General features: G+C 33.9%; 1 protein-coding gene across 1 annotated transcript in view; it reads right to left on the minus strand.

Moving 5' to 3' along the window:
* Positions 1 to 493: 493 nt before the first annotated feature.
* LOC123247970 (serine/threonine-protein kinase MRCK alpha-like) overlaps positions 494 to 25,705 on the minus strand; it is a 426,637-nt gene continuing 401,425 nt past the window's right edge. The window contains exons 30-37 of the mRNA XM_044677091.1: positions 24,715 to 24,931; positions 23,119 to 23,181; positions 21,870 to 22,463; positions 21,156 to 21,253; positions 19,927 to 20,011; positions 16,421 to 16,544; positions 14,969 to 15,086; positions 494 to 814 (exon numbers count right to left, since the gene is read on the minus strand). Coding sequence (XP_044533026.1) covers positions 623 to 814; positions 14,969 to 15,086; positions 16,421 to 16,544; positions 19,927 to 20,011; positions 21,156 to 21,253; positions 21,870 to 22,463; positions 23,119 to 23,181; positions 24,715 to 24,931 — 1,491 coding nt within the window. The 3' untranslated portion in view covers positions 494 to 622. The remainder of the gene's footprint in view (positions 815 to 14,968; positions 15,087 to 16,420; positions 16,545 to 19,926; positions 20,012 to 21,155; positions 21,254 to 21,869; positions 22,464 to 23,118; positions 23,182 to 24,714; positions 24,932 to 25,705) is intronic.

The following is a 25,705-nucleotide window of genomic DNA, read 5'->3' on the forward strand; positions in this document are numbered from 1 at the left end:
TCCACTGAGCTACCCAGCTGCCCCCAAGATTTTGAAATTCTTAAGAAAAAGATGGTAGGGAAAAGGCAAAAATAAATATAAAATAATTGTATTGTGTCTTAGCTTGGATCATAATCTATAATTATATATCTATAATTATATCTATATCTATAATATATCTATAATATATAATATCTATAATCTATAATAATAATTTTTTCTGCAAATTATTTTTGAATGATTTATCTGAAAATAGATACTTTTGTTTCTATAGTTAAAAAAAGATTAATACTTATTTTTTGTATTGTGGCAAACTTTTGAAAAATTTCTTAGTTTTTTTATTTAAAATTTTTTATCTTAAACTAAAAGAATCCCTAAATCCCTACTACACCAAAAAAATAAGAATAAAAATAAACAACAAAAAAACCACCTTCTAGTACCATGCCAAAAATTAAACCTAAAATTAAAAAAATAGGATGAAAAAAGAAACAAATAGGCATCTGGGCAGAAAGGGGTGAGGTCAAAAGGAAGCATTCACAAAATGCTAACAGCTTGCTATATTATTTGGTAAGCCAGGAATTAGGAAATCCATAATAAAGTTAGTAAACTTTATTTAAGTTAGTAAAACACCTGACTCAGCTGTTCATACCCTTAGAGTCATAAAGCTTGGTGTACCAGGGACAGAACGAAGAGACGGGGAATATTCAGGGTTTATGGAATCAGGTGAGAGGAATTTTTCAGCAGAATTAACAGTCATGTGATAGACGTGCTCAAAGTTGATCGGAGAGGAGATCAGGCCGGAGTGATGATGAGGGGATGAATGAGGGAAACCCGGCTATCAAAGACAATAACAGAAAGAAAGAAAGAAAGAAAGGTAATAAGGTAATGGAAATGGAATCAGTAGTTTTATGTGAAATTTCAGACAAGTAAGCCCCTATAGGAAAAAGGGAAGATTGAAGCAACTAAAGTAAATCCTTAGGTTAGTCGATTCATTTTAAACCACAGTTCCCACATACCAATACAAGCACTTATCCAGGACTACTTATCTTTTTTTTTTTTTTTTTTTAAACCCTTACCTTTCGCTTTAGAATCAATAGTATATATTGGTTCTAAGGCAGAAGAACGGTAAGGGCTAGGCAATGGGGGTGAAGTGACTTGCCCAGAGTCACGCAGATAGAAATGTCTGAAGCTAGATTTTGAACCTAGGACCTCCCATCTCTAGGCTGTGATCTCAATCTACTAAGCCACCTAGCTGCCCTCCAGACTACTCATCTTTAAAAAAAAAAATTTAACTACGAACATTTACTCATCTTATCATAATAAACTGCAAGACAAATTAAACTCCCAAATCATGATGCTAGAATCAGCATCTAATTAGCTAATGTGAAAGTGGCCTCTTTATGATGACTAGCTGAAGAAAATAGGAATGTTTAGCTGGAGAAGAGACTCCTGGGTCACAACACAACAACTTTGTTCCAAGGATTTGAAAGAGAAATGAGATTTGTTTTATTTAGTGTCTGAGGCAGAACCAGGAGCAATGGGTAGGAGTGGTAGAGAGGCAGACTGAAAAATCCCCCTGTCCTTTAGAATAGTCCTACGGTGGAATGGGGTGAATGCCTTAGGAGGCAGGAGATACTCTCTCTCTTACTCTATGTAGATTTTTGAGCACAACTAGAACAGACCTTTGTTGAGGTTGCTCTGTTAGGGGTACTAGCTCAAATGCATGCTGACTAGATGACCCCTTAGATCTCTTCCAACTCTGAGACTGATTAGACAATAATTTGATGATAGAGATGTATTTCTCCTATATCTTGAAACTATTTAAAATTATGTTCTGAGTTTCAAAAGGCTTATATCATGTTTAATTTTTAAAAGTTTAATTTTCATTACAAGTACAAATATAACAAGTAAATGAGAAATTTTTTTCCTTTTTTCTCTCATGAGATATATTTTCTCTCAATAAGGTGAACCCCCTCCCTTAATATCCAGGCACATTCATTACAGATAACTATTTTTTAAATGTCTAAGAAATAATATAAATTTTAAAAGCTTTTAAAGTTAAGGATTTCATGATAAAGGAACCTCATTCTTTCCTTAAGATGGTGAAAAATTGAGGGATCATTATTATAATAACATATTATTCCTCCTATGATTCCTTCAAGTGGAAAATTAGGAATATTGGGGATACATATTTCTAACTTCTGGAGCTTGAAGTCATATATTCCTAAACAATATCTTTATCAGAGAGAGTAACTGCTAATTTCCACTGATTATATCCAGCAAATCCATCCATCCTCCTTCCTGCCAACCTTCCTTCTCTTGTAAACTGTCTAAATTACACCACCATGCTTTTGTACAAGGAAATGTTAAGTTAGAGGTAAGGAAATGGTACATTTAAGGCTGACCTGCTAAAGAAAAATGCTATAAGAATACTGGAGCTTTGTTTAAGAAACAAAATCACTATGGAAGTATTCTTTGCATGACAATAAAAATGAAAAAAAAAGAAATAAAATTACTAATGTTATAAGAACAGATGTTGTTACATGGCATTTGCTAAGAGAAGAACATAGAATTCATAAGTCATTGTAACTAGAATAACTTTTCTGAAACATAGAAAAAAAACCAAACCTATTGAAACTCAAATTCCTTGGGGAGCAAATATTTGTCCTGGTCTTTGGTTGTTTTACCTAAGGAAAATCAATCTTTCATTGACAGTTTCTATATGTGTAAAAATTGACATAGCAGGCATCTAAGTAGCTCAGTGGTCAGAGTACTAGGTCTAGAGACGGGAGGTCCTGGATTCAAATGTGACCTCAGACACTTCCTCATTGTGTGACCCTGGACAAGTCACTTAACCCCCATTGCCTAGTCCTTACCATTTTTCTGCCTTGGAACCAATATACAGTATTGATTCTAAGATGAAAGGATTAAAAAAATGATATAAAAGGAAATCAATAGTCTGTAATCACATTTGATATTATATATATGTATATGTATACATATATATAACAGTAATTATACTAGCTAATATTTATATAGCTCCTACTATGTGTTAGGCACTGTGTTAAGCACTTTATAAAAACACTGGGAGGCAGGTGCTATATTGTTATTCTTATTCTATAGTTGAGGAAAATGAAGCAGAAAGAAAAGTGACTTTTCCAATATTAATATAGCTAGAGGTATCTGAGGCTAGATTTGAATTTTGGACTTTCTAACTTCAGGCCCAATATTCTGTGCATAATATAAGGGACTCCCTTGCTGCCCAATTTCACTAAACAATCGCCTTTAAAACTCTTCTGGGGGCAGCTAGGTAGCTCAGTGGATTGAGAACCAGGCCTATAGACAGGAGGTCCTTGGTTCAAATCCGGCCTCAGACACTTCCCAGCTGTGTGACTGGGCAAGTCACTTGACCCCCATTGCCTACCCTACCACTCTTCCACCTAGGAGCCAATACACAGAAGTTAAGGGTTTAAAAAAAAAAAGAAAAAGAAAAAAAAAACTCTTCTGGCCTCCAACAGCTTTGAAGACTTTTTTTTTTTTTTTTTTGGGCCTTTCCCTTGGTTTAGTTTATTGTCCAGTAAAAAAGGAGCACTTAATAAATGGTGGCTGGCTATAAGTTTCCCATATGACTTAGGAGGTAAGGTGGAAAATATCTCTTCAGATTCACTGTCCATTTACTATTTGTGTGTGTGTGTGTGTGTGTGTGTGTGTGTGTGTGTGTGCGCGCGCGCGTGCGCACGCGTGCATGATCTTTGGATAATTTTGGGACCAATAAAATTATGCTGTTTGTATTCATTTAAATATGGGACCAATAACATTATGCTGTTTGTATTCATTTAAATATAAAATCAAGAAAAATAAAAATCTAATCTAATCTGTGTCTAATTCTCCTCCAACCTTAATCTTATTATTCTGTTATAATTTATTGTTCATATATGAATCTAATATATGTTAAAGCATGTACTTTTGCACTGAAAAAATATTATAGGTTGTGGGGAATTATCTTCATTTGTAATTTTTAGCAGTATTCTATTAATTATAGGTAATTCCATTAATGGGAAAAGAACACTATAAAGACCTGAGAATATTATCACTAAGATATTAGAGAAGTTTTATGATCCACTAAAAACCTTGAATATTTAAGCTCTAAAATGACTTACTATCACAATAACATTTTTGCTGAAGTAAAATAATGAGAATGAACCAAGAAAATGAAACATGAAATTATGAAGAACAGAAATACATGTAAAATTTGTTGCATGCCACATATAAGCAAAAGCACTGCTTGGAGAAATTGAGAAAATCCCTGAAAATATACAGAACTTTAAAAATATATATATTAAAGCTTTTGAAATTGTAGTGGATTGGCAGGCTATAAAATATACCTTTTTCTTAATTCTTCCAACTATACCTCTGTGTGTTTATGAACATAGTCTCAAATAAACAAAATTGTATAAAGACTGAGTCTTAAAACAAACTTAGTCTTCCAAAAAGCACAAGGCAAACATGCTAGTGGCCAAGCTAAATGATCACTAGAATGAAAAAAAATATATATGTGATATGAAAACATGACAAAGGAATTGAGAGAATTCTTTTCTTCCTAAAATAAACATCAGCATATATATGAAGTCATGGATTACTTTCTAATGTTTTTCACCCCAATAGAATTTGAAGTTCTAAAATATTAAAACAAACTAATGCTCATGTTTATAATTACAGAATGTTTATATGGCTCTTTAAAGTCCATTTTTAAAAATGAGGAAACTAAGACCCTGAGAGACTGGGTGATTTGTCCTGGGTGACATGGCCAACAGTGATGGGGCGAGATTCCTTACTCCAGGCTTTTCTACTATGGTAACCCCTTGCTTCTGTAACAAATTAAGCATGATATTGGTCTATTTGGGGGGAAAAAAACCAACTAATATTCTTTAAAGAAAAATCAGCATTTCATCAACTAGCTACCAAGCTCATTTATCTTGAAATAAAGAGGTACAGTTTATAGGCAAACTTAATCTAAGATAGATTAAAGTTGACAAGTCACAGGAGAAATATCTAGGGCCTCAGGATACATTTCTGAGAAATGACATTACAGCCGTATTCCTTAATAATAATAGCATGACTTTGTGGTGGCAAAAAATTGGAAAATGAGGGGTTACCCTTCGATTGGGGAATGACTGAACAAATTGTAGAATATGTTGGTAATGGAATACTATTGTGCTAAAAGGAATAATGAACTGGAGGAATCCCATGTGAACTGGAACAACCTCCAGGAATTGATGCAGAGTGAAAGAAGCAGATCCAGGAGAACATTGTACACAGAGATGGATACACTGTGGCACAATTGTATGTAATGGACTTCTCTACTAGCAGCAATGCAAGGATCCAGGACAACTCTGAGGGACTTATGAGAAAGAACACTATCCACATCCAGAGGAAGAACTGTGGGAGTAGAAACACAGAAGAAAAATGACTGCTTGATCACATGGTTGATGGGGATATGATTGGGGATGTAGACGCTAAACAATCACCCTAATGCAAATATTAATAATACGGAAATATGTCTTGATCAATGACACATGTAAAACCCAGTGGAATTGCTCATTGGCTATGGGAGAGGAGTAGGAGGAGGGGAGGGAAAGAATGCAAATCATGTAACCATGGGAAAACATTCTAAATTAATTAAGTAAAAATTTAAGACAAAAATAATAATAGCATGAGTTTCTTAATGTGATGGGTAAAATGAAAAAAATTTCATTCTCCTAATGAAGAGTGATTATGTAGGCAGAGAGGGCTGTTTCATAACTAAATGAATAGTTCTGAAAAGGTTCAAAACAGGAGAGTACTTTAAACTTTGCATTCTTACTGAATATCTCATTTGTTGCCACTAATTAGTTCTACAAAAACATGATATTAGGTGAAATAACATTACAAGGAGCAGTTAGTTTCCTAAGGGAAAAAAAAGACTCTTTGAGTAAACAATAGTAGTTAGCATTTATACATAGTGCTTCAAGGATGCAAAACACCTTAGAAGTATTATCCCATTTTATCCTCAATAACCTCATAATATTGGTAATATAATTATCTTCATTTTATAGATGAGGAAAGTGAGGCTTAAGTGACTGACTCAGGATCATACAGTACTAAGCTCAGATATGAACCCAGGTTTCCTGACTTAAGGTCCAGTGTATCTTTTCTTTCTATCCATTCATCTACCTTCCTCCCTACTTATATAATGAGATAATATCTGTAAAGTGCTTAGCATAGTGCCTGCCACATTGTAGATGCAATATACATTAGACACTATGTACATGCTTATTTCCTCCCCTTTCCCTTCTCCTCTATCCAAACTATTTCTAATGCAAGTGGATTTAGTGGCTCTATAGTAAGGCTTAACTTTAACATATTATGATGCTACTGAATTTATATCAATTAAGGCAATTTTATGTAGAAAGCACAATAGGGCAACTCTGGAGTCAGGGTGATCTGCTTTCATGTTCAAGCTCTAAGATTTGTGTAATCCTGGACAAGCCACTGAATCTCTCAGAGTGCACATGCAACTCTAACTTAACTTCTAATGTCAGAGACAAGTTGCTGATATGTTCAGAATCAAAGGATCATAGACCGAGAGCTGAAGAGACCATGGAGGCCATCTAAGAGAACTCTCTTCTTTTATAGATGAGGAAATTGAGGCCAAGAGAGATGAGAGGACTTGCTCAGGGCCACATACTGTCACTGGCAGGGCTGGAATTTGAATCCAAGTCATCTGCTTTCAAATGCTTTTTTCACTGTATCATGAATATAGGTCAGTACTTCTCCCCACCAAACAAACAAACAAACAAACAAACAAACAAACAAACAAACAAAAAACAGGCAAAAGAGCACTTACACATTTATAAAAAAGTATTCATTTCTTGGTGGTGAATTCATAAAGAACAGCATATCACACATACATTATTTTTTTCTCCTTTAGTATAATTCTTAAGGTAAGTACTATGATAGTGAACAATATCTTTCTATAAGTTGAAGAGAAACTATATATACACACACACAAATATATATACATATATATTAATTTTTCTGCTGATGAGAAACATTATTATTGTATGACCTAAAATAAAAAATGTTAACTATTTTCTAAAACATTGACTTCTAAATATTTTCCTTTTTCTTCTCCCCCCCCCTTGAGAAGCCAATTTGATTTTGACTATACTTGTGAGATTATGCAAAATATATGTCCCTATTAGCCATGTTGTAAAAATAAAACAATAAAGTTTAAGAAAGTATTCTTTAATCTATTATCAGAGTTTATCTATCAGTTCTACTTCTGGAAATGAATACCATGGGTCGTTTGGACTTTCTTGTATTAGTCTTGATCAGAGTAGCTAAGTCTTTCATAGTTGTGTGCAAAGGAATTTACCCTTCCTCCTTTCTGGGATCACACAGGTGACATCATCTCCTATGGACTACCTACATATCTGGTGGTGAACCTGAACTTGACCTGGAGGTTAGGACAGGTCAAAGGGAGCCAGGAGGTTATAAAAAGGGTTAAACAGGAAGTTCTTGCTCTGTCTCTGGCATTCTGCCAACTTCTATGTTTTGGGGGGGAGGTGAGAGAGTGTCTGTCGAGACACTCAAGAGAGTGGTGTGTCTGTCTCTATCTCATCTTCTACCTATCCAAGTAATCCTAATAAATTCTATTAAAATCTAAGGACTGGATTCTTATTTTAATCTAACAGTTTGTCATCCCGAAAATATTGCTGTAACTTTGCACAATGTTCTCCTGGCTCTATTCACTTCACTTGGCATTAATTCATATAAGTCTTCCCAAGTTTTTCTGAAATCATTGTTTGTCCTTATAGCACAGTCGTATTCCATCACAATCATGTGCCATAACTTGTTCAGTCTTTCCCAACTGATGGGCACCTCTTCAGTTTTCAATTCTTTGCAACTGCAAAGTGTTGCTATAAATACTTTTGTAAAAATAGGTTTTTCGCTTTTATCCTTGATCTCTTTGGGATATATAGTAGTGGTAATGTTGGGTGAGAGTATGTAGTTTCATAGCCCTTTAGATATAATTCCAAATTGTTTTCTAGAATGGTTGGAATAATTCACAACTCCATCAACAATAGTGTACCAATTTTTCCATATCCTCTCTAACATGTCACTTTTTTTCAGATATGTTAGCCAATCTGACAGTTGTAAGGTGGTACCTCAGTTTTTTTAATTTGCATTTCTCTAATCAATAGTGATTTAGAGAATTTTTTCATGTGGCTATTGCTTGCTTTGAGTTATTTTTCTGAAAAATGTTTGTTCATGTTCTTTGACTATTTATTAACTGGGGAATGATGTAGTATTATAAATTGGACTAGTTTACTATATATTTGAGAAATGAGGCCTTTATCATAGAAACTTATTACAAATTCTTCCCTCTCCCCACCCCAGTTTCTGTTTTCCTTCTAATTTTGGCTGCATTATTTTTGTTTGTGCAAAACCTTTTAATTTCATGTAATCAAATTGATCTATTTTACTTTCCAGCATCCCCTCTATTTCTTCATGTTAATAAATTCTTCTTTTATCCATAGATCTGACAGGTACATTTTTTCCCCATGCTCCCCTAATTTACTATTTCATGTCTAAATCAATTATCCATTTTGATCTTATATTGGTATATGGTGTGAGATGTTGGTCTATGCTTGGTTTCTGCTAAACTATTTTCTAGTTTTCCCAGCAATTTTGGTTAAATGTTGAGTTTTTACCCCCAAATCTTAGATAATTGGGCTAATCAAACACTATAGATTACTACTGTTTTTTTTTACTACTGTGTATTGTGTACCCAATTTATTCTTTTGATTCATCATTCTATTTCCTAGTTAGTACCAAGTTGTTCTTGTGGTTACCATTTTATAATGGAATTTAAAATATGGAAGTGTCTAGGCCATTTTCCATAACTTCTTTTTTCCCCATTCCCTTGATATTTCTTCTTTTCTTCCAGATAAATTGTTAGAATTTTTCCTACCTTTACATAATAATTTTTCGATATAATTGGTCTTGACACTGAATAAGCAAATTAACTTAGAACTGTCACTTTTAGTATAATGGCTTTACCTCCCTATGAGCCATTAATATTTCTCCAATTACTTAGATCTCAATGCATAAAGTATTTAGTAACTGTGTTCATATAATCACTGGGCTTGTCTTGGCAGGTAGATTCCCAAGTATTCTATATTGTCTGCAGTTATTTTAAATGAAATTTTTCTATTCTCTTTCTGCTGGTTTTTTTTTTTGGTAGTACTGCATATAGAAATGCTGATAATCTACATGGATTTATTTTGCATTCTGCAAATTTGCTAAAGCTGATAATTTTCAACTAGTTTTTTAGTTAACTCTCTGTAGGGTTCTCTGTACTATCATATCACCTGCAAAGAGTGATAGCTTTATTTCCTCATTATTTATTTTTATTCCTTCAAATTTTTCCCGTCATATCCATAGCTAACATTTCTAACTCGTATGATACTAAATAATAATGGTGAAAATGAATATGAGAAAGCTTCAAGTTTATTCTTGTTCTTGGTTTTAGATAGATATCACTTATCATTGTAAGAAAGTCTCAATTGATTTCTATGCTTTCTAGTGTTTTTAATAGGTGTTTTTTGTCAAAGGCTTTTCTCTGCATCTATTGATAAAATCATGTGTTTTGTTGTTATTGTTATTGATATGGTCAATTATGCTGATAATTTTCTTAATGTTTGATACAGTCCTGCATTCATAGTATAAATCTCACCTGGTCATAGTATATGATTTTTGTTACACATTGTTGTAATCTCATTGACAGTATTTTATTTAAATTTTTTACATTTATATTCATTAAGGAAATTGGTCTATAGTTTTCTTTCTCTGTTTCTTGCTCTCCTTGGTTTAGGAGATTTAGATGAAAATGGTTTAGGTTAAAATCATATTTGTGTCAGAAAATGAAATTGGTAGGATCAAATCTTTACCTATTTTTTTTCCAAATAGTTTATCTAGTACTGAAATTAATTGTTCTTTAAAAGTTTGGTAGAATTCACTTGTGAATTCATCTGGTCCTGGGGATCTTTTTCTTAAAAGATCATTGATGGTTTGTTTAATTTCTTTCTAAGACACGGTATTTTAAGTATTCTATTTCCTCTTCTGTTAAAAGTGGAAATCTATATTTTTGTAAATAGTCATCTGTTTCACTTAGATTGTCAGTTTCAATGGCATACAGTTAGGCAAAATAGCTTCTAATAATTGCTTTTTCTTTTCTCTGGTGAATTCACCCTTTTCATTTTTGATACTACTATTTTGGTTCTCTTTTTAAAATCAAATTAACCAATAGTTTATCTATTTTATTGGTTTTATTTTCCCCACAAAACCAATTGTTACTGTTTTCTAATTTTAACAAAAGGATAAACTGAGGTAGCTCTCTGTGCAAGATAACATTAGCAAGGGTATTCTATTTATCCATCAATGGGTCAGTTGGCTTGCCTCCATTCATGCCAAAGACTATGAGCAAACAGTTCCCTTTTTACAGGCTTTTGAGGAATATAGAACAAAGAGCAGAGTAAGGTGGATGATATTAGGGATTAAGTACAAAATGATTGGCTAGAAAGCTGAGGTTTTGGTAACTGGGGCTAACAATAGGCCACCCCCCCCCTTTTTCTATGAAATGAAGAACTCATCGTTGGAGTCAAGATGCAAAATAACAGTCCAAACTTTTGGACAATAAACTAGACATCCTTGAAGCTTGGTAGCCAAAGATATCAACCCACTCCTTTCTCCTCATACACTCTCCAAGGTCAGTAAAAATTATTAGCAGGAGAGCTCAAGTTCTAAAGTTAACCAATTACAGACCAGTTGAATTCTGAACTAAGTTCAGAAACAAAGAATCATAACTTAAGCAGTTAAAGGACAAAAGTAATAGAGTACAAAATCAATAAAATAGAATTATTGAGAAATTGATACAAGATCCGATTTAATCTTTCCACAGTTCCTAGTTTTATTTATTAGTTCGATGGATTTTTATTTTTAGTTTTATTAACCTCCTTTTGATTTAAATGATTTCCATTTTGGTGTTTAAGGATTTTTATTTATTATTCTTTTTTTTTAGTTATATGCTCAATTCATTCATATGCTCTTTCTATTATTGCTGTACATAGAGATAAAAATTCCCGCCGCGCCCCCCCCCCCCCGAACTGCTTTCTGGAATGCTGTCTCACAGTTTTCATACTTTGTGTTTTTATTTGTTTTATTTTTAATATATTTTTCCATGTTTACATGATTCATTTTCTTTCCCTTCCCTCTTTCTTCCCCCCCTTTCAGAGCCGACAAGCAATTCTACTGGGTTATACAAATGCTATAATACCTAATTCCGTATTATTCATTTTTGTACTATACTCTGTATTTTTAAAATTTTATTATTATTATTTTTTAAATCCTTACCTTCCTTCTTAGAATTAATACTGTGTATTGGTTCTAAGGCAGAAGAGCATTGTAAGGGCTAGGCAATGGGGGTTAAGTGACTTGCCCAGAGACACACAGCTTGGAAGTGTCTGAGATCAGATTTGAACTGAGGATCTCTTGTCTCTAGGTCTGGCTCTCAATCCACTGAGGCACCTAGCTGTCCGAATCATGCCCCTTCTATTAAGTTCATTTTGCCTTTTGGTCACTGCCTTCCTTTATCCCCCTTCCCTTTTATCACCACTCCTTTATCTTATCTTATTTTTCTCCTACTTTCTATTACCGAGTATTTGTGTGTATATGTATGTATGTATGTATGTTATATGTATATACCACACACACATATACACATATTATATTTGAAAGTCAAACTTTCTGTTTAACTTTGGTCTTTTTATCAGGAATACTTGAAAGACCTCTATTTTTTTTCCTTGAAAGATAATATTCAGTTTGGTTGAAGAGATGATTCTTGGTTGTAATCCCAGGTTGTTTGTCTTCCAGTATATCACATTCTATAGCTGCTAAATCTTGTAAAATCCTGATTGTGGCTCCATTCAAAAATGGTTTCTGGCCGATTGAACTATTTCCTCTTTAACTAGGAACTCTTATTTGGCTATAATATTACTGAGAGTTTTGATTTTGAGATTTTTTTTTAAACCCATATTTTCCATCTTGGGAGTCAATACTGTGTATTGGCTCCAGGCAGAAGAGTGGTAAGGGTAGGCAATAGGGGTCAAGTGACTTGCCCAGGATCACACAGCTGGGAAGTGTCTGAGGCCAGATTTGAACCTTGGACCTCCCATCTCTAGGCCTGGCTCTCAATCCACTGAGCTACCCAGCTGCCCCCTTAAGATCTTTTAGGTGATGACAATTTCTTTTTTAATCTCTGGTTCTAGGATATCAGAGTAGTTTTTCTTTCCTTCTTGAAAAAAGAGGTCTTCTTTCTTTGATCACGGCTTTCAGGTAATACAATAAATTTTAAATGACTTCTCCTTGATGTATTTTCCAGGCCAATTATTTTTCCGATGAGATATTTTATTATCTTCTATTTTTTTATTCTTTTGACTTTTATTGTTTCTTGATGTCTCTTAGTCACTAGCTCCCATCTACTCAATTCTAATTTTTAAGCAATTATTTTCTTCAATGAGCGTTTGCACCTTTTCCATGCAGCCAATTCTTCTTTTAGGAAGTCATTTTATTAGTGAATTTTTGTACCACTTTTTCAATTTGGCTAATCCTGTTTTTTAAGATGTTATTTTCTTCAGCATTTTTATGTCTCTTTTGCCAAGCTATTGCCTTTTCATAATTTTCTTCCTTTGTCCAAGTTTCTTTAGCTAATTTTTCCTCTACCATTCTTATTTGACTTTGAAAATCAATTTTTAATTCTTCCAGGAATTCTTATTAGGCTTGTGTATTATATCCAATTCACATTTTTCATTGAAGCTTTGCTTGTGGCTGTTTTGACTTATCTTCTGAGTTTGTGTCTTAATCTTTCCTGACACCATTGTAACTTTTTATAGTCAAGTTCTTTTCTTTTTGTTTCCTCATTTTTTTACCCTATTTCTTTTATTGGAGTGGAGGGGTTCTGCCTCAAGCTTTTAGTTTTTTTGCATTCTTGTTTTCAGAACTAGTTCTAGAATTTTGAAGTTTTTGGTGCTTCCTAAATGGTATGATCTGGGGAGAGGTCTGATTAAAGTTCTGTTGGTCTATACTCTGATCCTTACCCAGGATGGGCTCCTGATCCCTTGGAATTTTGTAACCGATACTGCTCCTCAGGGCCTCTCTTCCTTTGGGTCTATAAATGGTCCTGTTTCTCAGGGTCTCTAATCCTGTGGGGCCAGAAGTGATTATGAATGAAAGTGCTCTTCTCTGCTCTTGAACTATGACTAGAAATGGGTATAGGTAATAGAGCTGCCAAATAATGTATGATGTGGTGTCTAGTGCTACCAGAGGATGCCTCATAATTCCCTTCTAAGCAATTGCCAGTTTCCCTTAATATCTCTGACTTGAGAGCTCATGAGGATTTTGCTGCTTCTATCACCACCACTGGTATTCATTCGCACTCTATCTCTCTCTATGTTACAAATCTCTCTCTCTACCACCCAAGCTGTCTTGGGTTGGAGGAATGTCTCACTCTGACCTTTTGTTGGCTCTGCCACTCAGGAATTCGATTTGATATGTTGGCTCTGTCCAGAAATGAAGCTAGTTTCTTTATTGGAAGTTCCCTAAAACAAAGAGATCACAGATCTGTCCCCCAGTCCTGAAAAAAAATTGTAATAAATGAAGTAATGTTTTTGCACATGTTGATATAATTACCCAAGTGATTTTATATGATGTTTCCAACTGGATTTTACATTTTCCAGCAATCATTCTTTATATGTCTTATGTACTATCTTTAATTCCTAGTACTACATGTGTTAGGTTTGCAATAAATATTTGTTAACTAAATTTCAATAAGTTTAGCTAAAAATTATTGCTTATTATTGCTTGAGACACTAAGCCTATGTTTCTCCTAAATTTTCAATTCTATTAATCAATCAACCAGCATTTATTAAGCACCTACTATGTGCCACACACTGAGCTAAGCGCTAAGGAAACAAAAAGAGGGAAAAGATAGTCCATGCCTTCAAGAAGCTTACAATCTAACGGGGAGACAATATGAAAAAATATATAGGATAAATAGGAGATAATGAACAGAGGGAAGGCTTGGGAATTTAGAGGGGTTAGGGAAGACTTCATGTAAAAGGTGGGATTTTATTTGGGAGTCAGTCAGGGAGGTCAGTACTGAGAGCAGAGGAGGAAGAGTATTTCAGGCACAGGGTGTATGACAGCCAGGGCAACAAAATTTCTGGGAGAGCAGTGTAAATACTATCTACATTTAACAGATAAAAAGGAGCAACGTGACTTGCTCAGAGTCGCACTACAATTAAATGTGTGGGCTAGGACTAGAACCTAACAATCTGTATTCCAAATTCAGCACAGTTTTCTCAATCCAACACTGATTAGCAAACTTTTAAAATGCCAACATTATTCTCTTCAATATTTTTAATGTAGTATGTATGTAACCACTAAACAGATGAAGGAAAAGATTTAATTTTATTATGGACCGCAGTGTAGGTAACTTGGTTCCCTGAATTAAGTAGAGATCAACTGTCTACTTTTAATTTCAGGGATATTAGTTCTGATGCTCAGAATACATTAGCAACTAAATGCTAAATTTTGCCATGGTCATAGATGTAGATTCTTAACTTATACCATACTCTGGGGAGGATTCCTTGAAGCCAAGAGCAGTTCCACATTGGAAACCAAATTAAAATTTTATCATCTATTTTGTTTTCAACTACAGGAAAACTACATTTAAATCTATCTTGCTAGATGTCTTATATGTATTAAGATATATTTAGATAAGCCCATTCTACCCAAAGTTAGCAATATACCATTCTAAAACCGACTTCTTATTTTTCTTTTAATTTGCAAACTCACTTGATTTTCACTCATTCATCCTTTTTCTTACCATGGGCAAGTCTTTCAGGATTTGTATTCCATCTCCTGGACCCATGTGTGCTATGTGGTTAAAATTAGTTGGGTTAGAAATTAATTTATTTCTCATTTCTGGATCTCGTAGCATCTCCCTGTAAGAGAAAAGGCCTATTTTAGACACTCTTTTTTATGAGTAAGTTGGGCAATTAAAGAAACAAGTACATTTTCTTTTTAGAAGAAAAATCTGAAACCAATCTAAGAAATTGCTCGTGTTAATAAGAAGGATAACCCTTAGTGCAGTTGTTCTTCTATGTCAGTCTCAAACTTGCAGAAAGGGAAGAGGGGAAGTTCTGTCTTGCAAGCCAATAATTGCACCCATAAAAATTCCAAATCAGGACTGAGGCAGAGAATTAACATTCAGTGTGAGCTGAGATCACATTCAAGAAAAGATGCAGAAGGGGGATGCAATGGTGACCTGGTTCTTCTTCGAAGATGGAGAAGCCAAAGGACAGAAAAAAATATGATTAGAAGAATACTGCACTATTATTCATGTTTGGAATTACCTTAGCAGTGTTTTGGAAGTTATTATTTAGGCAATCAATATACAACAACAAAGTAAATAAAGGACCCCCCAAATTTACCTTGACATTGAGTTAAAAGTTAACATTTCTGCTTTTATATTATATATAAGCTGGTGCTTTTCCCCAAGCAACACAGAAATTATAGAAAAGGATTTAGGATCTTTTCAACAGAAAACTTAGCAGGTAGAGAAGGAAGAAATTCACTTCTTTGGAGCAGTTTCAAATAACTCATAATTTTTGGTGGAAAATAGGACTTCATGCAAAGACATAAAAAAAATTTCTGCCCCAGACAATTCTGGACTGTTTTATTGTTTATCTTTAAAAATTATAACATGTGAGATATTTCTATATATTAGTGGAATCATTACCTGCCTTTTGCCTTTACATTTACAGAAATTTGAGCTAAAATATTAGCTAGGATATACACCATTAATGAAAAATTTTATAGTAAATTCACAGACTATACAAGAGTGTTACCCTTAAATAAAGGAAAGCAGAACCGGAGTCTAAAAGTATTTAATCCATATTTACATTTAGTGCCATTTCTTCTTTTATAAAATGTTTATTAGAGCACTTCATATGTACAGTTTAGAGTATATACACATATATGTACTATATGTACCCATTATGTGGAGGCATGCATTCCAAATTACAGCTATTGCACACATTTATTTAAAAGTCCAAATGTATCTGAATCCAGTGTATCTTTACAACCATAGAAGGATTAGTTCAAATTATACAGACAAGATAAAACACATTGCTGAAATGACACACACACAGGTGTCTGACAGAGTTTCAGAGACTGACTTTTGCTTCCACACAAATAATACAGCACTGTCACCAAACAAATGGTCCTTCAGGGTCTACAGGCATGGACAGAAGACAAATATAAGTTAAATACCGACCTCCTCTGTTGCATCCTTTCCTCTTCTGGAACTCTGAAGGAATAACGCCGTTTATTATTTATGTTTCGAACCATTTGTTTCCGACTATTATCTGATGTTTCAGGGACTACGAGCTCATCCCCCTCTATTAAAAACAAAGTGAATTTGAATTTAATTAGCAAATGATTCGAGAATAAATTCAATGATAATGCTTTATAATCTAACATGTTCTTCATCTTCTATGTATTCACTTAAAAAAGATTTGCAAATGAGGAGGAATTATATTATTTTCATGATTATAATAACTGAGATGTTGATATAGTGTTTTATGGTCTTGTTTGACTTTTTTTTTGTTTGACTTTTATTACATCCCTCTCAATTAAGTACTAGTACTTGTATTATCATCAATCTTTATATGAGAAAACAGAGGCTGAGAGACGTCAGGTGAGTTGATAGGTTCACTCAGCCAGTGAGTATCAAAAGGTAAGTTCAAACCCAGGTTTGTCTTACTTGAAATCCAGCACTCAATTCTCTATAACAACGTGCTATATTAAAATTGCCATAAAATCAAGAAAACAAAATCATGGACAATGGTATTTATGAAATATGATATATTCAGGGCAAAGCTGGACCAGTTCAAGAGGTTATGCTTAAAAATTAAGATATGGTACCCTCATGATGACATGATGCCATCAGATGGCACGAAACAACTACTAACAACTTACATGTGACTTGCAAATTCTTACTAAGACAAAGTATTAGAAAAAATGAAATGCTGCTAAAAATGAGCCCATTTCCTAATATTTAAATAACATTAGGGTTTTTTATTGGCTTATGGTAGAATTAAAAATTTTCTGTGCTTTCTACACTAATGATATTTATGTAATCTTATATATATGTATGTTATATACCTACATCTATGTAATCTCATCCTAATTACATATTATATATTTTTTAGAGTATACAAAGTACATAAAGTTAATAAAAGGAATAGAATCTTACTTTGAAGTAATAGGATATAAAATTACTTTTACTAAACTGAAGTCAACTAAACAAGTATTTACTGAACAACAATTATAATGTTCAACACTACAGGTACTGTAGGGTATATGTCTATTTTATATGTGTAATTTTCAAAGACCTTAAAATCTTGTTGGGAAGGCAAAACATGAAACAAAGAGTACAATACACAATAATATCCTAAACTGAATATGACTGATTGCCATAATAAAGGAAAGATACAAATGCTAGGGTACAGTTGAAAAGAGGACCTGATATGTGCACTAGAATTGTAGGGAAAAGCTTCATGAAAGATATGGGTCTTGAAAGACTTTAGAAGATTTGTATAATAAAGAGGCAGGCATTAGATAATAAGTTTCTTTGTGTTATTACAGAAAAAACTGGGCTCAAATCTGCCATTAACTCTATTTCACATTAATCTAATATGCATTTCTAATTTGGATAGAAATGTTTCATAGCATACTCCCTAATGTTTTTGATATCAATGTCTCAAGGTGACTTCAGGTAATATTTATAAGAATCCCTAAGGAGAAAATCATAATAGACAAAAATATAGTATGGGTTAAAATTCTAGCAAAATAGAATAACTAGGCAGCTACCATTCCATTTCTTCCTGGATCACTACCCTTGAGTTATCATTGGGGTTCTTCCACTTACTCTGAATGGAGAAGTAAAGAAGGTGCCTTCCTTTCAACTAGCTGTGTAACCCTGGGCAAGTCATTTATCCCTGTTTGCCTCAGTTTCCTCATCTATTAAATGAGTTAGAAAAGGAAATGACAAACCACTCTAGTATCTTTGCAAAGAAAACCCTAAAAGGGGTCACAAAGAGATGGACATGACTGGAAAATGACTAAATGAAAATTGCTAAACTATAGTATTATTAACATAATTACAGATAGTATTCACTATAACATGGATAAAATGGTTTTTCTGTGTATTTTTCTCACTGCCCCATTTCTATGGAAACATGTGCTGTAAGTGCCAAACAAATGATTTATAAATGAACTTTTGGGACTGCCTGCATTGTTTCCTAGACATCTTTTTTTATGGTAGAACTAGGCACTAGAATTTCTAATTGAATGGCCATAAAACCACCTTCACAAATCATTTCATGTCATTTAAAAAATAAAATGACCAACAATTTGGAAGGCAGCTATGTTCACCACTATACCACCAATGCAGCTAGACCAATAATTTGGGAAGAACTCTTTACTTCAAGCCTGAATCATCTCCAGTCCCCTTTTAGTAACATGATATTGTATTGATACAATTATGTTTTGACATAATAGACACCTCCAAAAAATATACCCATACAAATATTCCAATAAGGTTTAAACTCCCAAACCAATTCACATGTCAAAACCGTTTAGCAAAACTGCGTAGTAACATGATTTACAAATGATTTAATAAGGCTATTCTCTACCTTTTTAGTTATCAGTTATTAAGAAAAATGAAGATTGAAGGCTTTAACAGGCATAGTTTAGTATCAACACTGTCCATGGAATTTGACTTTAGTTTTCTTGCATTTTAGAATATTCTTTAAATAGTATATGATTATATACTCTGTTTGGTGTCATTATTATTTCAATTGCTGATGTGGAATCATCATTGTCCCCTAGTCTGGGGCCTAGTCTACTGGAAGACAATGAGAGAATGGAGAAAGGGATGAATCTGTAGTTAAGAAGTTCCACTCCTGGTTTAACCACCTGTGGAACTCCAGGCAAACCATATAATTTTTTAAAGCCTCAGTTTCTTCAATTTCAAAGTATGTGATATTATTTGCTTTCTAATGTGCTTTCCAGAAATTAATCTGTGACTTGAAATGAATTCCTAGGGTGGGCTTATTGTATCAAATCATAACTTTCCATTTTGACTTAGCCCTGCATAAATGATTTAAAATGTTTCCTTTAGGAATTGGAGAGCTTTATGGCAGAATCTATCTTTAGGCAATGAATGAATAAGGTAGACACTTTGGAAAGTCCACTAAGTTCTGGTCATTAAAAACAAATGAAGAAAACTATTATAATAGCTCCATAGAATCATAAGGTGTCAGATAAGCCTTCTTCTGCCCTGGTTCCTGATCAAGAATTCTTGCATATCACCCCAAGCCTCTACTTGAAGACCTCCAGTGAGTGGGCAGTTAGTAAGTGTGCCAGCCATAGTGGTAAATGATGGAGAAACGAAGTAAAAAAAATAAAAGCCTTCCTTCTCTTGAGGACCCAAGGATAAATCTGCCTCTCAGCAACTTCCACACTTTGCTCCTAGTTCTGACCTTTGGGTGGGATTAGAAAATTTAATACCTCCCCCCATACTGTAATCCTTCAAACACCTGAAAAAAGCCGTCATATTTCTCCCTCTCTCTATCACTAAAGACTTTTCTCCAGGCTACATATCTCATGTTTTTCAACTGATTCTGATATGTCATGGTCTTCAATCACAAAAGCTGCAGCTACAAAGAGATTATTTTTATAGAAGTATTCTCATTAAGACTATTATTTCCCCCTTACCTGCCATCTTATTTTTGAAATATATTAATCTAATTGTCTCCAACCCTAAAAGGTTTAACGATCCTTCTGTGTTCAAGGGTCGCACCTAAAATAACAAAAAATCCAAAATGATTATTTCAACAAATTAATGAAAAATAAATTGTAAAATAATTATATTATTGATGAATAATTTAAGAACTTTGCTTCATCCTTTTTACTATAAGCATGGTAGTCTCAAATATAAGTTGTGAGAAATGTAGAATGAGGCTATTAATTCTGACTTTTAAAGTATAAAATAAATAACTTGAAATAATTCATGATGTTTGAATATAAGAATCTTTGATAAAGTATGTCTCTTACTTAAAAGAGCTAATTTCATTTAAATGAAATAAATTATTTAGTTAAAATTGTCTTTTTGGAGTCATTTATGACTATAATTATTATGCTGAAAACACAAAAATATGTCTCTTACACAAGCTCATACTGTCTAAAACAAATGTTTGTTAACTTAACATTTCACTTTCGCTTTATTATTCTCCATAAAGAACTAATTTTGAAATTGCACAAAAACTAAATGTAATTTGACATTTTCTTCCAAGAGAGCATAAAGTGCAAACATATCTTTATGAAAGTGTTCCAATTTAGACTCAATTGTCTTTTCTCTCCAAAATGGCAATTTTCTATTTGCCAAATTTGTGATATTAAGATGAAAACAATTTTTTTGCTTAATTATAAGCTTGTAAAATCCCAATTTTCTCAAGCATGAGAAGTTTACATATACATTGCTTTAGTCACAAATTGTGTGTAACTTCTCAGCTCTTTGTAAAGTTAAACTATATCAAAATATGGAAACTAATCATAAATAAATCATACTTAAAAATAATACATACTATAGGTCTTTTTTTAAACCAAGTATTAGAGAGAGGATATATTCACTTCAGAGATAGCAGAATACAATTTTTAAGCAGTCATAGTCATATTCATTTTATAGAACCAAATATAACAAAGTATGGTACTTAATGATATACCTAGAGTAAAAAATATCATTTAGCCTCCTGGTACTATTTCCCCCCCTTATTTATAAAGAAGACTTCAGATTATCAGCTACTTTTCCTGTCATGCAACCCAATTGTTTTTTTTTCCCCTCTCCTAAAGAGTGTTCCCAATATTTTGCTTTTCCATCAGTGGTTAATGAAGCAAATATCTTTTAAAGTGTAGCACTTTGTTGCTTAACAAGAGTGTAGAATTACCTTCTTCAGGGGGATTGTCTGAATCCATTCCATGGAATTGACATCAAATATATCTACTGCATTTTCACTATACACTGAGAGGTATGGTGCATTGTAACCTAGGGAAAATAACATTTAGAATTTAAGATTAATCAAGCATCTTTAATTGTGCTATTAAATATTAGACATATATTTTAAGTACATAATGCATTTTAAAGATATGAGAATGAGCTATTTGTTAATTATTTCATTCAATATAAAGCAAACATAGTACATTCTTTAAGACTAGACTCAAATCCTTTGAGGCAAGGACCATGTAATGTAAACTTTGCACCTCTCCTACTGCCCCATATGCAATAGGTGCTTAATGTATGTTGTGTTAGTTATAAATTAATAGAATAGTGTTTTTTTCTCTATTATAGTCATTATGAGATTTTATGAACTACATTTTGGTTGACTATAATGGCATCTAACTACAAAATGGACTAAATACTCATCCAAGGTAAAACAAAAAGAGATTAATTTTAAGTCTTTAGCTTATATCATTAAAGCCTTAAATATTAATTCTATTTCATTACACTTACTATTAGTGGTTCATAAAAGAAGCATAGTAAATATTTTAGAAAAACTTGGACAGTAATTAAAAAAAACAACCTGAAACTTGTTATTAATAATGTTAGAATAGGGCAGTTCAGAGAGATAAAGATAAAGATGAGGACAGGTAAGCAATCTTACAGCAAGAGGATGGTACTGCAGGCCACATCAGTTCTTGTTGTCTCGATCTTCTGCCCTGGCAATCAATATATATTCCAACGCTGCTAAAACACAGCAGATACTCTTTATTGGAGATCTCAACTGCGCAGATTGCATCAGTGGGCTGTTGTGCAATAAATGACAGTGTAGGGTCATCTGGATGGAGCAAGCTGTGTGGATTCCCTTCTCCAGGCAGGGGGTATCTGAGGAATCCTGACTGAAATCCCACACAGAGTCGTTCACTGAAGACTGACATCCACTGGACATTACCCAAGACTTGGATCTCCTTAATCTTTTTGTGACGGGTCTTGCTTTGATTTAGTTCATAACAGAGGACCTGCCTTTTCATAGCCACACAAAGGCATGTAAGAGCTCCATGGCGCACCTGTCCAGAAGCTATCGTTTGGCAACCTTTAGTCTCTGCTAACTTAAAAAATTCAGTCTCTCGTCCATCCAAAGCTGACATGGGAAAAAGTCGCACATGGCGGTTTCGTCCTGAGATCACAGCAATGAGCTGTTCATTTGGGATGAGTTCAATCTGATGAACCTTCTTGTTGTCACCAACACGAATGATCTCTAAACAATTTAAAGTCAGAATTACTTAAAATAGACAATACTATATTGTGAGTCTTTGTGAAAGCATATAACCTATCATGGTTATAGAAAAACATTTTTTGATTTATCTGAAATAACATCTTTTATGGTTGTTACTTCTGGCATTAATAATAGAAAATTCAAGCAAAACTGTATTCTCAGCTTTATATCATCCTTAAGATTACCATCTAGGCACTTAATTCTAATTATTAGTGATAATAATATAAGAAAGGGAACTAGAGTTTTAGACACTACGGGAAATATGGAGCAGTGAAAATTAGAAACATTATCTAAAGTGGCATAAAAATTCATGAATAGGAGGCAGCTGGGTAGTTCAGTGGATTGAAAGCCAGGCCTAGAGATGGGAGGTCCTGGGTTCAAATCTGGCCTCAGACACTTCCCAGCTGTGTGACCCTGGGCAAGTCACTTGACCCCCATTGCCTACTCTTACCACTCTTCTGCTTTGGAACCAATACACAGAATTGATTCTAAGATGGAAGGTAAGGGTTTTAATAAAAAATTTTTTAAAATTCATGAATAAAATAAACAAAGGACAAAATTGTATTATTGGTAGTTTCCTCTTTTTCCTGACACATATGGTTTAAAGTTATCTCAATATAGTTAAGTTTTTCCTTACCATCTTTTGTGACGTGAACAACAAATAATCCTTCTTCATTTCCCAGAGCAATCCTTTCATGATCTATGATACATAAATAAAAGGTCAAGAATTCTTACACAGTAGATACTACTTGAAGTTAGTAGGGTAAATTAGATAAGTGTACTAATATAAGTAAAGGCACCTAAGATAAAAATAAAGGTTAATAAGAATTGCTAATGTAGCATATAAAACAGAAATTCATGATAATAATTCATTTACACTATTCATTTTCCTTTCAAGAAAAGCAGTATTATTACCTGTCTCAAAAAACAATGATTGGGGGCAGCTGGGTAGCTCAGTGGATTGAGAGCCAGGCCTAGAGACAGGAAGTCCTAGGTTCAAATCTGACCTCAGACACTTCCTAGCTGTGTGACCCTGGGCATGTCACTTGACCCCCATTGCCTACCCTTACCACTCTTCTGCCTTGGAGCCAATGCACAGTATTGATTCTAAGATGGAAGGTAAGGGTTAAAAAAAAAGGCAATGATTAAAAGGTCAAAAATCTGATCACTGCTAAAAAAACCTTTACCAAGGGGGCAGCTGGGTAGCTCAGTGGAGTGAGAGTCAGGCCTAGAGACAGGAGGTCCTGGGTTCAAACCCGGCCTCAGCCACTTCCCAGCTGTGTGACCCTGGGCAAGTCACTTGACCCCCATTGCCCACCCTTGCCAATCTTCCACCTATGAGACAATGCACCGAAGTACAAGGGTTAAAAAAAAAAAAAAAAAAAACAAAAAAAAACCTTTACCAATACTTTCTTGAACAATTAGGAAGATATGCTTCCTTACCAGCTAAAATAACATTTATTCATTCATTTACTCATTTATTTATTTGCTTATTAAGCCCTTACCTTCTGCCTTAGACTCAATACTGTGTCAGAAGAGCGGTAAGGGCTAGGCAATGAGGGTCAAGTGACATGCCCAGGGTCACATAGCTGGGAAGTGTCTGAGGCCAGTTTTGAACCTAGAATCTCCCATCTCTAAGCATGGCTTTCAATTCACTGAGCCACCCAGCTGCCCTCTAAAATATTATTTATAAGCAGAAAAAAACCAATTTATTAGAGATCTGAGTTCATTTTCAGTTCCATTTTTTTGGCTTAATGGGGACACAATGTGAAAAACAATACAGTTCTACAGGATAATTCAGAACTAATTTTATTTAGCCAATATGGATTGGATAGATGATAACAGCTGATATTTACATAGTGTTTTAAGGCTTATAAAGCACTTCTCATATATCATCTCATTTGATCCTCTCCCAAACCCTTTAAGTTAGGTGTTATTTTTATCTTCATTTTACAAATAAGGAAACAGGCTGAAAGAGGTTAAGTGATTTGTACCACATCACACAGCCTGTGAAGATCTACTGAACCTTTCAAAACTTGTTAAGCAAGGTAACCAGAGTCTAAGTATGAGGTGGGGATGTGAGAGATTAGACTCTTCATACACATATGATTTGAAATGAAAAATATTGCCTATGATACTATTGTATGGTCTGCCACAGAAGAAAAAAACAATTGTGAAAGTTAAGTATTTTCACTGATAGAAAAAGGATTGAATGTAATTGGATAATTCCCACCTATGATGGCTGCTGCTTGGGTTGTTTTAATGAGAGGGAGAGTGCTGTCATAGGCCTCTTTGGGGATGTAGACTGAACGGTCCTTAAGTTTATTCTTCTTCAAAATTCTGTGTAGTTCATTCAGTAAACACACCCATTTGCTCTTCTCATTCTCACTATCTGCTAACATCAGGACTGAACATTTGTTACTTGATGCAGAAAGCTGAGAAGCTGTTACCTAAAAAAATTTTATGGATTGTTAATACATTAAAAAAAAAGTACTTTTCCTCTAGCTTAGTTTCTCACATAGGAAAAAAGGAGCATAAGTTACAGCCATTAACATATCTTTTTATTAATGACATCATCAATACAGTTAAGTTGTTTCTCATTAAAAATATAACTTATTGTCAGCATAAGAATCCATGCCAAAAGCAAAGGTGAGAGACTTCTAGTATTAAACTGCTTTCTCCTGTGGAGGTACTTGATAGTCTCACTAAACAATAGTGAGTAAGCTGGCACTAATTTGTAGTGTGTTAAAAAAAATATCAGAAATGTTCAGCAACATATATTCTCTGGCTGTTGTACATTCATAATTTAGATTATAATGAACGTTAGATCACTTTGCATTAGTATCTAGGTGAAAAAGACACTGTCTTCCAGCATGAAATGTTCTTCCTCACTTCTACTTCCTAGCTTCCCGGGCTTCTAGACTCAGCTCATTTCCCAACTTTTCCCAGTAGGCCTTTGCCATATTCATTTCCTGTCCCATTGTGTCCCTTTCTCCTAGATATTCCTTCCCATTTACAACATATGTATATTATATTTACAGAATTATTTGCAAGTTGCCTGCCTCATTAAAATGTGAACTCCTTGAAGGCAAGGCCCCTGTTTTGACTTTATTTCCCTAGCGTTTAGCAATGTGCTGGTCACTTAATAAATGCTAAATAAATGGATGGTCATTGACTATTTGACTTCTACAAGACTGCCCTCTAAATACTTGAAGAAAGCTATA

The sequence above is a fragment of the Gracilinanus agilis genome, chromosome 4 (genome assembly GCF_016433145.1).
Source record: "Gracilinanus agilis isolate LMUSP501 chromosome 4, AgileGrace, whole genome shotgun sequence".
NCBI classification, from domain to species: Eukaryota; Metazoa; Chordata; class Mammalia; order Didelphimorphia; family Didelphidae; genus Gracilinanus; species Gracilinanus agilis.